At 43.1% G+C, this 13,953-nt stretch overlaps 1 protein-coding gene across 3 annotated transcripts in view; it reads left to right on the forward strand.

The window, feature by feature from the left end:
* Positions 1 to 13,953, forward strand: part of TNR (tenascin R) — a 375,058-nt gene that overhangs the window by 294,095 nt on the left and 67,010 nt on the right. For all 3 annotated transcript variants that reach the window (XM_081915027.1, XM_081915029.1, XM_081915028.1), the window contains one exon: positions 8,030 to 8,588. In XM_081915027.1, the coding sequence (XP_081771153.1) occupies positions 8,090 to 8,588 (499 nt within the window). In that variant the 5' untranslated portion in view covers positions 8,030 to 8,089. The remainder of the gene's footprint in view (positions 1 to 8,029; positions 8,589 to 13,953) is intronic.

Raw genomic sequence — 13,953 nt, forward strand, 5'->3', positions numbered from 1 at the left:
TGGCTAACTCCCAGGTCAGGGTCCTGATCCAGCCCCCACTCCAGCAAATTTTAAATCCCACCAAGCCCTCACCAATTATGGCAGCAGCAAAAAGGGAAGAAAACAAGGCCTGGGGGTACATGTCACTCCCTCTCCAGTCTTCAGATGCATCAGTTGGTGAGCAGAGAGAGGACAGTCCACATACCCTCCAACATTTATCCGATGAAAATAGGGACACCCCATTCCATAATGATAATTTTACTACTTATACCTCACACATCTTACTGGGTTGCCCCAGTCTCTCTAGGAAGCTTCCAACATGTATAAAAACATAATAAAACATTGAATATTAAAAAAAAAACCTTCCTTATACAGGATTGCCTTAAGACGGCTGGGGGGCCAGATAACTCCATACCTTCCAGTGAAAACAGGGACATCCTATCATACCCTCCAACATTTCTCCAATGAAAACATTTCTTCTTTAGGGTGTCCTAAGGAAAAGCAGGACATTCTAGGATCAAATCAGAAACCAGGATAGCTTCCCTAAATCAAGGGTGTCCCTGGAAAATAGGAACACTTGGAGGGTCTGCAGTCCATGCCCTTCCTCAGTTCACCTACAGAGAACATGTTGGGAGGAAGGGCCTGTGGGTGCATCTGCCCATGTGAGCATCTCCCTCCATGTGCATACAAGATTGTGGGCCAGTGGCAGAGTTTCTGCTTTGCATGCAGAAAGTCCCAAGTTCCATCCCCGGCAACTCCAGGCAGGACTGGGAAAGAACAGCGCCTGAAATCCTAGAGAGCTACTGCCAGTAGGCCTAGATGAAACTGAGCTAGATGGACTAATGGGCTAACCCAGCATAAGGTATCTTCCTGGTGGCCACATCTACTGCTGGCCTGCAGCCCTTGGAGGGTGGGCCAAGGGTAAAGTGGACCAGGGCGCCTAAGAGGGTTAGGCACTCCTTGGTTAGGTCCTTGGTTTCCAAATCACACAGAAGGCCCCACAGATGTCTTGTGCTCGGTAGCAGCAGTAGCACTGCCATTTTTCTTTCTTTCATCAAGAGAAACAGAAGGGGGGGACAATTTCATGCATTGTGTAAATTAAAAATGGGTTCCATGTCACAGGTGGTTTGACCCCCCCTTGTCTCTCCCATTTTTAAAAAAAGCAAAAAACTTTATCGGTTCGGACAAGCATATACACAGCCCACAGACTACTGTAGCAACTGAAGCAATTGTGATTTGGTAGATTTATCCACAAAACAGCTCCCACTCCCATGCTGCTAAGGAAGCTCTCGGGTTTGTAAATATCTGCACTCTGGATGAGAGCCCGTCACTTGCAACCCACGCTGCTCCACTCCCTAAACTGAAATCTGTTTCTCATGCCTCCCGTGGAGCAGAGGTGGCGATGGCATCCACAGATGACACTTCAAGCAGCAGGTATTACTCATCAATTAAGGAGAGAGGCATACTGCCATAATTTCTAAAGAAATTTAAGATAACTACCCTGCAAGTGCCGAAGACGCCACTGAACAATCGCTCAGCATGTTTTCAGGCAGGTCGTGGGTTTTTACAAAAGGTAAGAAGCTGGTAAACAGCTGTTTTAATGCAGGAGGCTGTGGGAGAGGAAGATACTTCATTTCCCATGGGTGCAAGGAACAGAAAATAGTTATGAATTATACAAGGCAATTTCACATGTTACTGCTGTAAAGTGTGTCCTGATATCCGCAGCATCCCTGTTCTGACTCCCTGACTCAATATCAGGTACAAGCACTCAAATCCCAAAGCAGACAGGTGGTAGTGTTGGGATCTTTAAGGATGACAACATCAATGTCCCCCCTTCCAAGCCTCAACGCTGACGCTGGTGCTCTACCACAAGCTCAGGCAGGCAGCACTGGGTAAGATCCACTCCACCCAGCTCACCCATCCAAATTATGGACAAGTGAGGATTTACTATGGCGCTGCCTGACTTGGCATTACAAAGCAGTACTGTACTGTAAGGCTAGAAGACTGGCTGACAGAAAAACCTAACCCCTGACGGATGGGATGGGGACCAGAGAGGGGGAAGACTCTTAACTGTCTAATCCTCACTCACCTCATTACCTTGCCAGTCCTCCTCCCATTGCCATATCTCCCTCTGCCTGTGATCACACTACTAGGAAACCCCAGGTATATGACAAGGGTATTGTTGACTGCATGTATCCTTTGTACACCAGTTTTTTAAACAATTGTGACCAAATATCCAGAAAAGAGTCATTCTTATTGTGCATAGCTTTTCTTTGCAAACATGGGTCTGGGGGACTTGGCTGTGGGAACCTGAGCTGGTGAGAGAGAACTGGATCAGCAAGAGAGGGTCAAAGGGCCTCATCCCGCCAGCCTCTTCTCTTCTGGAAATTGCATCCTCCTGGAAACTGGGTCAATGCTGACAACAGAGGAGGTACAGCATGGACTCATTCCAGGAGAATCTGGGGCTTCTGACTGCTTGTGTCAGATCAGACAAAGATGGGACAGGGAGAGTCAAACCTTAGCTGTAGCTCTCCCCATCCTTGATCATTTTCTAGTTTCACGCTTTAAAATACCCAGGCAATCTGGCTAAGTAGTAAGAACGCTGGCCTTTTTGTGTGTAGTTGCAGTTGCTTACCCTTTGTTGCTGATGAGTAATTTCTCAATTACACCCCTGTAGATAAAGGACACCAATGAAAGACAACGTGAAAGTCAATGGGCCTAGAGGCACCTCATTTGCACCAGGCAGAGCTCAGTGTCCACAAATTGATGCTAGATCACCATGGTAGCATAATAAGAAGAATACTCATGTGTAACACCAACTTTATTTGCAGGAAAGCCAGACTTTCCCCTTCATGCTGGGTCCTCTTCCTTCACTTCTGTCCTGTCCCTCTGACTTAGAACATGAGCCTCTTCAGCAACTCGTTTGGGTTGCTGCTCCATGCTAGATTCAAAACTGCAATTGGTGGATCCCAAAATAAGCATTATAACAATCACTATCTATCATCTATCTATCATCTATCTATCTATCTATCTATCTATCATCTATCTATCTATCTATCATCTATCTATCTATCATCTATCATCTATCTATCATCTATCTATCTATCTATCTATCATCATCTATCTATCTATCTATCATCTATCTATCTATCATCTATCTATCTATCATCTATCTATCTATCTATCTATCTATCTATCTATCTATCATCTATATCTACCTATCTATCTATTCCCATATCCATTCCACACTTCAGCTTACGGTCCCAGGGTGGGTTATAACAGATCAAACTACATAAAACTATCAAATAACATCTACACCATTGTATAATGCCTCATTTAAAGTACTCACTCCCTGAGTTCAGGTCAGCTCCAACACTGGGTGTATTTTCCATCAGGTTGAGACTCTCGTCTTTTGTCCAGCCTTTGAGGAACAGCTGTAGTGACCTATATTTTGGGATGTTGTCCAACAAATATAGGTACAGTGAAATTCCCACAACTTGTGCACAATGCTACTGCGCTGATCAGATTTGGCTATGTACCCGGTAGTAGCCAAATCATGACATGGGGAAGTAAAGTCAGTTCAGAGTTAGGGATTCCTATATTGCTTTGAATGTGCAAATAATTCCCCCACAATTGATAGGAGAGTCAAGGGGGGGGGGGAATCAGCCACCATTTTGACCGAGCATTATGTGCCTTCCTGCAGTGAAGTATGGCTAACCATCCTTAGCTTCAAGAAGAGGAAAAACTCATAAAAAAGGAGAGAAAATTCAAACATAGTAATTACAGCAAGCTATCAGAACAAAAGCAAATAGCCAGCTCCCACTAAAGCACTATAGCATGAAATTGCTGCAGAAAAACAGTAAATGTAACACCTGTTTCTAAGTTACTTTTCTTTGAAAGAACTGCATTCAGGCTGTACAGGTCTCTCCATAAACTACTCTTCCAATGAAAATTAAATGTAAGACAAATTTCCCAGCAGCAGGTAAGCAATAGGCAGTCAAGTTGACCCCGGTGCTGTAGTAAGAATAATAAGACTCCCTTAGCCTAGAGTCACAACTGTCTGTCTGCCGGGCACAGACTTTCTGCTGTGATTTTTAAGGCAGACATATTGGAGTGAAATGTGATCAATGAGCACCTTCCCAGCCCCCCCTCCAAAACAGGCCCCTTCAGACTTAAAAAAACACCCTGCAGGTCTAATCTAGCACTGGTGTAACTACACTGAAGAAAAGAGTTTATGCTGCAGGAGGAATTTGGCCCATGAAGTCTGGATTTACCACCCAGAGACTGCAAATCAATACCAAAATGGAAAGTTGCCCAGTTGCAAATAAAGACACTTTACCACATTATTGTGTGTGCCGGTGGGGGGTGGAATGACTTTTAACAAGCAATATCTGTGCGTCCTGAACACAAACGTAAATAAACCTAAGATTGTGCAGTGTAGTTTAATGATATTTAATGCACTGGCTGCCGCTGCAGGAGCCCCTCAATCAAACTAGTGCTGTGTTTCTGGGGAATATTACATGGTCTGAGATAATGGCACATTCCTGCCTGGAACAAACAATCACAAGTCACATTTTCATCGCTTCATTATTTTCTTTCATCAGTGATGATTAATATATGCAGAATAGAACCTTACCTACTTCGGTTGTGGGGAGGAAGAAGTGGAGTTTTTTCCTCACAGTTGATGATTCCATTAAACTATTGGCCCCCTAAGACTGCAGAGTGCCAAGCCCTTTCATAAGGTGCTCGCAGGCCTAAGGAAACTGTCAGAAACCAATAGGGTCAAATTACAGGTTCCTTGAAACAAATAACATTAAGTGGTAATATAGGAAACAGCTCTCATGACAGAGAGATGGTTTTAATTCCAGATACTTTCTCTTTGTAAACTCCTTTGAGGGGTTTTTAAGTCGAGCAGTATATAAATGTTATGAATTAAATAATACTTTCCCATGACACCATAATAGTTTTTATGATTACTAATTAACATTACACTGAATATTTGTCACTGGCCTGTCCACTGTCTCTGTCTTGAGAGACAATGGATTGCACCTCCGGTACGAATATTAATATTCAGTGTAAGTAGCAATCATTGATGATAACAATAAAAAAGTAACATGGGGTTCTGGGAAAGTATTATTTATTTTGATTGAGTGCTAAAGAGTGGTTCTCCCTGGGGGAAAGTGGTGGGACAAGATGGAGAAGCCCTTTGTGAGAAATAGACCTTAGATTTCTGCAGCAAGGAAGCCACATTTGGGACTCATTTCAGCATCTGGCATCCTTGGGCAGTTGGCAGGATCATCCCCTGACCCATGCCTTGCCCCCTCTCAAAAAAGTTTCAGCCTGGCAGAACATGGGCAGCTGGGTCTAACATTTCCTAGAATGCCCTCATCATCACATCGCAAGGGGTCAGTCCTGGAAAATAAAATGGCAGTTCCCAGCCACCCAGTCAACTTCTGAGGGTCAACAACAGATTCAGCCCACCAGAAGGCACCCTGCCTGGAGCCCTCTCTTTTTTTTCATATTTAATAAATTTTATTGATTTCCATTCAATTATACATTTCATCTCGAATACAACAAATCATAACTGTTTTTTTGACTTCCTTCAGTGTCTCTGACAATCATCCATATTTATACCTTTAATACACATTCCTTCTTTCGCATTGCCATTGTTCCCCCTTGCTCCCTTATTTTTAATAAACAATACTTATTTGTTTTTTTACAGTGCCTCTTGAAATCCCACTAGCGTTGTATTTACACCACATGTGTTTTTCAGATAATCCACCATTTTTCCCCAGTCCTTGATGAACTTTTGGTCTTTAGTGTATCTAATTTTCCCAGTTAATTTGTCCAATTCCGCATAGTCTATCAATTTTAATCTCCATTCTTCTATCGTCGGTATCTCCTCTTGTTTCTACTTCTGGGCCAACAGGATTCTGGCTGCCGTTACAGCATATTGGAAAAGCTTGTAGTCCTTTCTTCTAATGTCCTTTCCTAAAATACCTAAAAGAAAAGCTTCTGGTTTTTTCACAAAAGTATATCTTAACATTTTTTTCATCTCATTATATATCATTTCCCAAAAGCTTTTCACTTTCTTACATTCCCACCACTGATGAATGCCTGGAGCCCTCTGAAACCAGGAGCCACCCTTCCTACACTTTCCTTCCTGTCAACACACAACCCACCCAAGTCTCTTGCTCTCCTGTAAACATTGACCTGAGGTGGCAGATGTTTCTGCTGTTGACTTTGAGGCATCAAAGCGCAAAGCTTTGCCTCCTTAAGAGTATGTGTGCTCACACGTATTGGGCAATCATTCAGACAGCCTTGACTTTTAAGTGGCTCCTGGGTCCTGCACATCCTATTCATCACTCTCTGTGGCTCCTGGTTCTTCAGTCTCAGGTCTCTAACTAAGCATCTCTGTGGTCTCAGCGAAAGAGGCTCCTTCAGCTTCCTGTACATTAGAGCATTTTGTGACGGGACCAAAGTAAGGGTCCTTATTTTTGTTCCAGTACAATACTGCTATGTTCTTTATCATATTCTACTCTGTGGAGCTATTTCAGTGAGCAAGGAAGGGGAAATGTGTGTCTGCTGCACCTTCCACCTCAAACAGCTGCAGCTTACTCCAGCAGTAAGTTCAGATACAAGGTACATAATCGTGGTCTGTACAGATGCACCAAAGCGAACTGGAGTAAATTATTGCTCATTGCAAGCACCCCCAGTGCTGCTTTAGACACTTCAGAGCATCAGACCAATACCACCGAGTTACTGCTGGAGAACATCAAACTACTGATGTTTGAGAGAGTAAGTGTGAATGCAATTAACTTTACAGGGTTGAATTGTTCTTTTAAGCAGACTGTTTCATTATCAAGGTTACTTATTAGTTTAGCTCTTTTCAGAAGCCATGCCTTCGAAACCTAAGTGCTGCCGACGGAGCAGAACTAAAGGGGGGGGCGTGAAACCTCCAAGCAATCTGGCAAGACGATCACCTTAATCTAGTGCTGTTCAGAAATCTCTCCTCTAATTTATTGAAAGCTTTCTTCACCTGTTCCTTTTTTTCTGCCTCATTTTCATATAATATCAGGGGGTGTAGAGTTGAACTCACTTTATCACTGTGATGCAACTGTGGGTGTTCATTTTCCCATTAAACCTTTCTCCTACACTCTGTAACCTCCCCAGCTGGCTGCACTTGCTGATCAGAAAAAGCCTCATAGGAAGAGCTATCTCATGACGTCTTCCTCTAGGCTTTAATTGACGCATTGGAGGCCAGGGAGGGTGGCTGCTGCCCGGGCCCCTGATTTTGTTGTTAAAGAAAGTCTTTCCTGTAAAAAAAAAAAAGGTCTATTTGTGCAGTGATACATTTTTAAAAGTAAAAAAAAAAAAATTCACTTAAGACACACATACACAAGTGAGTAATTCATAGAATCACAGAATTACAGAATTATAGAGTTGGAAAGGAACCTTAGGGTCATCTAGTCCAACTCCCTGCAATGCAGGAATCTCAGTTAAAGCATCCATCCTCCCTTCGCCCTCAGAGATGACATCATATGGGCAAAGCATGGTGCTGTGACATCAGTGTGTGGCCTATGTGTTGCCTGGGAACATATTAAGCAATCCTATATTTTCTGCTCAGAAAGAGATCTTATTTAATTCATGGGGCTTACTCCTAGGAAAGTGAGGATAGCATTGTTTACTTAAGGCTCTAAAGCACTTTGCAAGTGCTTAGAGGTATATTTGTTGTCAGCAATAATAGTTGTAACTGTTGCCCTTCACTTTTCCTAATTGTGGATTATAACTGAATTGAAAATTGATGGGTTTTGTTCATTTTTGCTTAGTTTTTTCCAATCAACCTTCTCTCTCTCTCTCTCTCTCTCTCTCTCTCTCTCTCTCACACACACACACACACACACACACACACACACACTTAATCCTATGCTTGCATGCATAGATGTTTCCACTGTCTGTGCAAAGGATTTCGGCCTCGAATCTATCATATACTCTTAGGATCTATTCCCAACACTGGTCTCATAAATTCCCCTCATGTGCTTTGTTTCAGGTTCCACTAGAACCCTGCCTTCCAACACTGGGACAGAAGCTTCTTGCCCTCCCTAAGAAAATGGGGGCCGATGGTGAACATGCAGTTCTAAGGAACATTCTAGTCAGTCTCAACTTAATGCTGCTAGGGTCCATCTTCAGACCTTTCGAGTGCCGCCTGGAAGTGATGACAGAGAGAGTCAAAAGACAGGTGACTGATGCCGAAGGAGGCTTTACCAACTACACGGCACCTATCAAAGACCAGCCCATGGTCTTCAGCCATATATACAACATAAATGTGCCTCTGGACAGCCTCTGCGCAACATCCCTAGAGGCTTCCTCTGACCCAGAGGTGAGTTCAGAAGATGACCGGATGACGGAATACACCGAACAGACCTCAGACAGTGAGAGCCAGGTCACCTTCACCCACAGGATAAACCTCCCCAAACAGACTTGCAAGTGTACCGCCTCCTCCAGGGACATACAAGAGCTGCTGAGCAGGATTGAGATGCTGGAGAGGGAGGTGTCCATGCTTCGTGACCAATGCAACTCCAATTGCTGTCAAGAAAATGCAGCCACAGGTAGTAAATGATGCCGTGGGGTCTTGATGAAAGCTAAGAAAATTCAAATAAAAAAAGAATGAATTTATGAGTCATTTGCTTAGTGTTTCTCAAACTTGGGTCGCCAGCTGTTGCTCGACTACAACTCCCAACATCCCATCAGAGGTGATGGGAGTTGTAGTCCAACAACAGCTGGAATCCCAAGCACTGCTGGGGTAGGCAGAATTCTGCATTGTGCTTTCAGATTTCCAGGAAGGCCGTCAAGCTTTGCAAACCTGGAATTTGCTCTAGTTTTAACCCTAACTCGCATCATTAGATTCACTTTCGTTTTTTAAAAAACCACAGGTATATATCTTTCTCTCCTTCTCTTCCTTTTTCTACACCCCTCTCTCTTTCCGCAGCACCCTAAACAAAACACAACAACAAGTATGTGCCCCCTAGCCACCCATTTAAAGGTATGCCTAGTGACATGCCATGGACAAAATAAATTAATTAATCATATGGAAAGATCAAAATTGGTGGACCCTCCTTATCAATTTGGGCAGGATGTGTGCCCGACTGGCAGGTTGCTGTGCTCCCCCTTTCAGGTATATACCACACCTTGCTGGCTTTGGAAGGTCAGTCCCAAGATCAGCTTTCAGCCACTAGGTATTTTAGCTGATTTAGGAGGAAGATACCTGAATGCGCTTAGGCGTGACTCTTAGGTGGGGGGTTCCCAGAGTGTGGTCCATGGACCACATGTGGTCCACAAGCTACATTCATACAGCCTACAGCATGGCTGTGGATTTGTAGGTGAAGTCGGGAGATAGCACATCTATTGCATTAACTATTCATATTGATTTTTTGAATTGGATTTTATTGCTTCTTCTATTTCTTGCATTGGATTTTATTGTATTATGATTTGAATTTTATGGAATTCAGATTGTAATGCAATGCAATGTATAAGAAATAAAAAAAGCAATAAAAATACAATTAAAATGATAGGGCACCTGGCATAGTACATCACGATTGCTGTAACCAGCCAAAAAATTAATAATCATTAAGTGGTCCATCAAGACCCTCAACAGTTTTCAAGTGATTTGGGGCGGAGCAGTTTGGGGACCACTGTGCTAGGCCACACTTCGTGCCCACCAAACACACTAGCGAAATGACTAACTAGAAGCTAAAACTTGTTGATAGTGGTGAGACAGAAGCAGAGGGACAATTCTGGCTATTGAGCTGTCCAGGGGGTATTCCAGACTGCAATCTGCTGAAGAATGAAAATGAATGCATGAGAATGTCTACTCTTATCTGGGAGGCTTGAAAGCATCCTTCTCCATGCACAATGCTTCAGACGTGATGGAGAAGTTGAGGGACCAGGTAACCTGAACACTTTGTGCTTTCTCCCTGCATATATCCATCACAATTGAAGCAGAGCTTTTACATCTAGATGAGAAATGTCCAAGGTGAGCCCATGTTGGGAGCTCATTTCCCTGCTAAGGGAGATGCTAAAGTTCTGTTCTGAATGAGACGGAGAAGCGCAGAAGCAGAAATCAGTGGAGTGCACATCCAGGACTGAGTGTGAGAATCTCCACACATTCATCTGCCAAACAGAAGTTTACATATTTATTATATCATTTATCAACCTTGTGACCAAACCTCTGTTCAAAGAACTCAGGATAGCATGCATGAGGCGTTGTCCTATGTTGCCTGCATAACTTCCTTGTGAGGTGGGTTAGGCAGTGAAATAATGATTTGCCCAGCTAGCTTCATGGTTGAATGAATATTTGGAGTTGAGTGAAAATCCCCCCCTCCCCAAGTAACACTCGGAAGCATTGAATATGAGGAGGACTATGACAAAAGCTGATGGGGTGTCAAAATTCTTCAAAAGATTCATTGGGGGCCACAATATCAGTGGTACCATTTCATTTAATCCCCACCACATCTATTGCCCAGTTAAAAAAACACACAATTTTTCTGGCAGCCCAGATTGCATGCATCAATTTGAGCTGAGAGTTCTCAAGCAATATTTTTGAGCTCAGCCTTAGTCTGAACCCAAGCTTAGCTTGGCATGCGCACAGGGCTTCTTGAGTTAGGGAGGCCCGGGAGATAAAGGTTCAGGGAAAGGTTTGAACTGTTGAGAAACACTACCCTAGAGAGACTTCGACATCTTGAGGAAGTCTTTCCCTTGTTGTCAGACAGCCAATCAAAACCAGAATGTAGTGACTTACTGTTAATAAAAACATTTTTTAAAACCCAGAGTGTAGAAGCAGTAAAGCTCAGCAAGACATATTGCTTTATCTTGAGCAGCCTAAAATAAAAGTGTGAGGCAACAGTTTGCAAAAACCATCTTGTAGCTGAAAGCAGTATGGTTTCTACTGAGCCTGCTTTCTACTGAGTGGGTGTGACTTCAGCTGATGGGCTACCCTGTGACACCCTACATTTGTCTCACTGCAGCACTGCTTCCCTTTGTCTCACTAGCTGTAAATTACATTATTCCATTCATTTTAATTCATAAGAAACAGAATGTGAGGTGGGAGGTGGGGGAGTGGTAATCAATCTGTCGCGTATTCTACGCGAAGCTTTCAGCAGAGACGCTAAGAGTTCCAGGGTTTTCTAGTGCAGTCTTTTTTTTTAATGTGAGCTATTTACACAGGCATATACAAAAGAAACAGTCCATACAGAGTACTTACAAACGAATACTCTCCTCCACCACAGCTCTACAGCACAACCACCATACAGGACAACCACCACACCAACCACACCCACTGTTACACAGGCTTTCCTTTTAAAGCAGGTGATACTAATTACACTCCTGCTGAGTCACTCTGACCCAGCAGAGTATTGCATCATCCTGAAGCCTGCAGGCTTATCCAGTATCCTGCAAATCCCAACACTCCTCCTTAAGTCAAAGGCTTGAGACCTAATAATTCTCTTAAGTCTCGAAATTTAGGAGCATCCAAACATTTTGTATACAAATCTGCCACATTACATTTTGTGTTACAGTGCTGTACCTTTAACACATTTCTTTCCAAAGCATTTTTCACATTTCCGTATCTTACAGCTCTTGCTTTTAAAGTTCTGTTGGTTAGCAAGCTGTTGTGCAGCCATGTTGTCACTTAGCACAGTGATTGGCATTTCAGAAGGTATTCCAAGCTCTTTTGTTAGGCAAGCAAACCATTCTATTTGTGATACACATTCACTTATGGCTGAGTACTCTGCTTCACAAGTACTTGTGGCAACAAATGTTTGTTTCTGGGATTTCCACTGAACCAGGGCATTTCCAATATATATGGCATAGCCAGTGGTAGACTTTCCATTTTCTCTGTCCCCCCAGCTGGCATCAGCGTATGCATACACTTGCTGATCATATCCTGTATCCAGCACCAGTTTGTAATCTTTTGTGCCTTTCAGATACCTTAGGATTCTTTTAAGTGCTAGCCAATCTCTCTGAGCCGGGTCTGCACTTCTTTGGCTTAACATGTGCACTGCCAATGTTATGTCAGGTCTTGTCCAACAACTTAAATATAACAGAGAACCCAACAGAGAATGAAATGCTGTTGCATTCTCACATTTTTGCCTTTCTGGTTCATTTTTGTACTGGGTAGTTATGGGAGTATCAACCTCATTTGCCCTCTCCATTCCATATGTCTTTAGTAACTTTTCAATTTTTTCCTTCTGACTCAGAGAGTAGACGCCCTCTTCATTTCTCTGAACCTCTACTCCTAAGTAATTCTGAATCTCTCCCAAATACTTCAGTTTGTATTTGTTACCTAGGCTGTTCATAAACCAAGACACTTGCTTTTGTGCAGTTGTTATCAGACAGATATCGTCAACATACAAAAGTAAATAACAAACACTTCCTTGCACCACTGCTGAATATAAACAGGAATCAGCCAGGCTTTGTTTGAATCCCATCTTTTTCAAAGTTGTGTCTATGCATTCATGCCATAGACGTGCACTTTGGTGCAACCCGTATAGTGCCCTTTGCAGCTTTAACACCATGCTGTCTTTTTCCAGCTCATAACCTGGTATTTGCTGTAAATACACCTCGGCGTCTATAGGAGCATTTAAATATGCTGAGGCAACATCAAAATGATTAACTTTTAACCCTCTCAGACTTGCCATTGCTAAAACTGATTTTACTGTTTCAGCCTTTGCTGTTGGGGCAAACACTTCATCATAATGTATCATTTTCCTTTGTGTAAAGCCCCTTGCCACCAACCTGGCTTTCCTCTGACAACTACCATCAGCCAGCTTTTTCACTTTGAAAACCCACTTACAGCTTATGGGCTTTTTACCTTCAGGCAATTCTGTAGGGACAAACACATTGTTGTTTAGCAGAGAGTTATACTCTGCCTGCATTGCCTTTAACCACGCCTCTTTCTCTAGAGTAGGTAACTCTTGCACTTCTTCAAAGTTTTCTGGCTCAGTTACACAAACCTGGTTTATGGTGGCTGGGAACCCATAACGGTCTGGAGGCTGACCTTTATTACTTCTTGCAGACCTCCTTGGTTCATTAATCTCATCCCTTGGGCTACCTTCAGGACTGCTTTTGGGGTGGATTGACTCTGTAGATCTACCTCCTCCTGTCCCTGTTGCACTTTCTTTTCTCCCCTGCTCCATACTAGCAGCTGGAGAAAAATGCTCAACCTTTACCTCCTCCCTTTCAGTTTCTCTGGGAGAGTTGCCAATTCTCAGCTTTGTTTCAACTGCCTTATCAGGTATGCTCGGCAGTAAAACTTTTTCTGGCAGCAGGTTTGCATGTATCTTGGGCCAATTTCTTTGCTCATTAAAGCTGGCTGATCGACTATAACTCAAAAGATTTTTATCATCTTCAAACCTGTAAGCTTTCGTACCACTTTCATACCCAAGAAATAGCAACTGCTGTGCCCTTTTCCCACCTTTTCTTCGGTTCTTTACAGGTATGTCAACCCATGCCTTTGTCCCAAAGATTCTCAAATGTTGCAAACTGGGACTTTTGTTATAGAGAATTTTATAGGGTATGTCATCTAGTACCCTTGACCACAAGCGATTCCCAATATAATTTGCGGTCTTAATACTCTCAGCCCAGTACTTAATTGGGAGATTTGCATCTGCTAGCAATGCTTTCATTTGTGTCTGCAAGACACCTCCCCTACGTTCTGCTACTCCGTTCTCCTGAGGCGTCGCCACATTGGTAAGCCTATGTTTGATCCCTTGGGAACGCAACCAGTTTCTTAGGGAGCTTGCCATAAACTCTCCTCCCCTGTCTGTCTGAATAGAGCACACTTTTTCGCCAAGTTGCCTTTCTACCCTTCTTACCCAGAACTTCAAAGTTTGGGCAACGTCAGACTTTTGCTTCAATGGATAGACCCAGCCAAATCTAGAATAGTCATCCACTAGGATCAAGCAGTACTTGTTATGG

This window comes from Podarcis melisellensis, assembly GCF_964234715.1.
Source record: "Podarcis melisellensis genome assembly, chromosome: 6".
NCBI classification, from domain to species: domain Eukaryota; kingdom Metazoa; phylum Chordata; class Lepidosauria; order Squamata; family Lacertidae; genus Podarcis; species Podarcis melisellensis.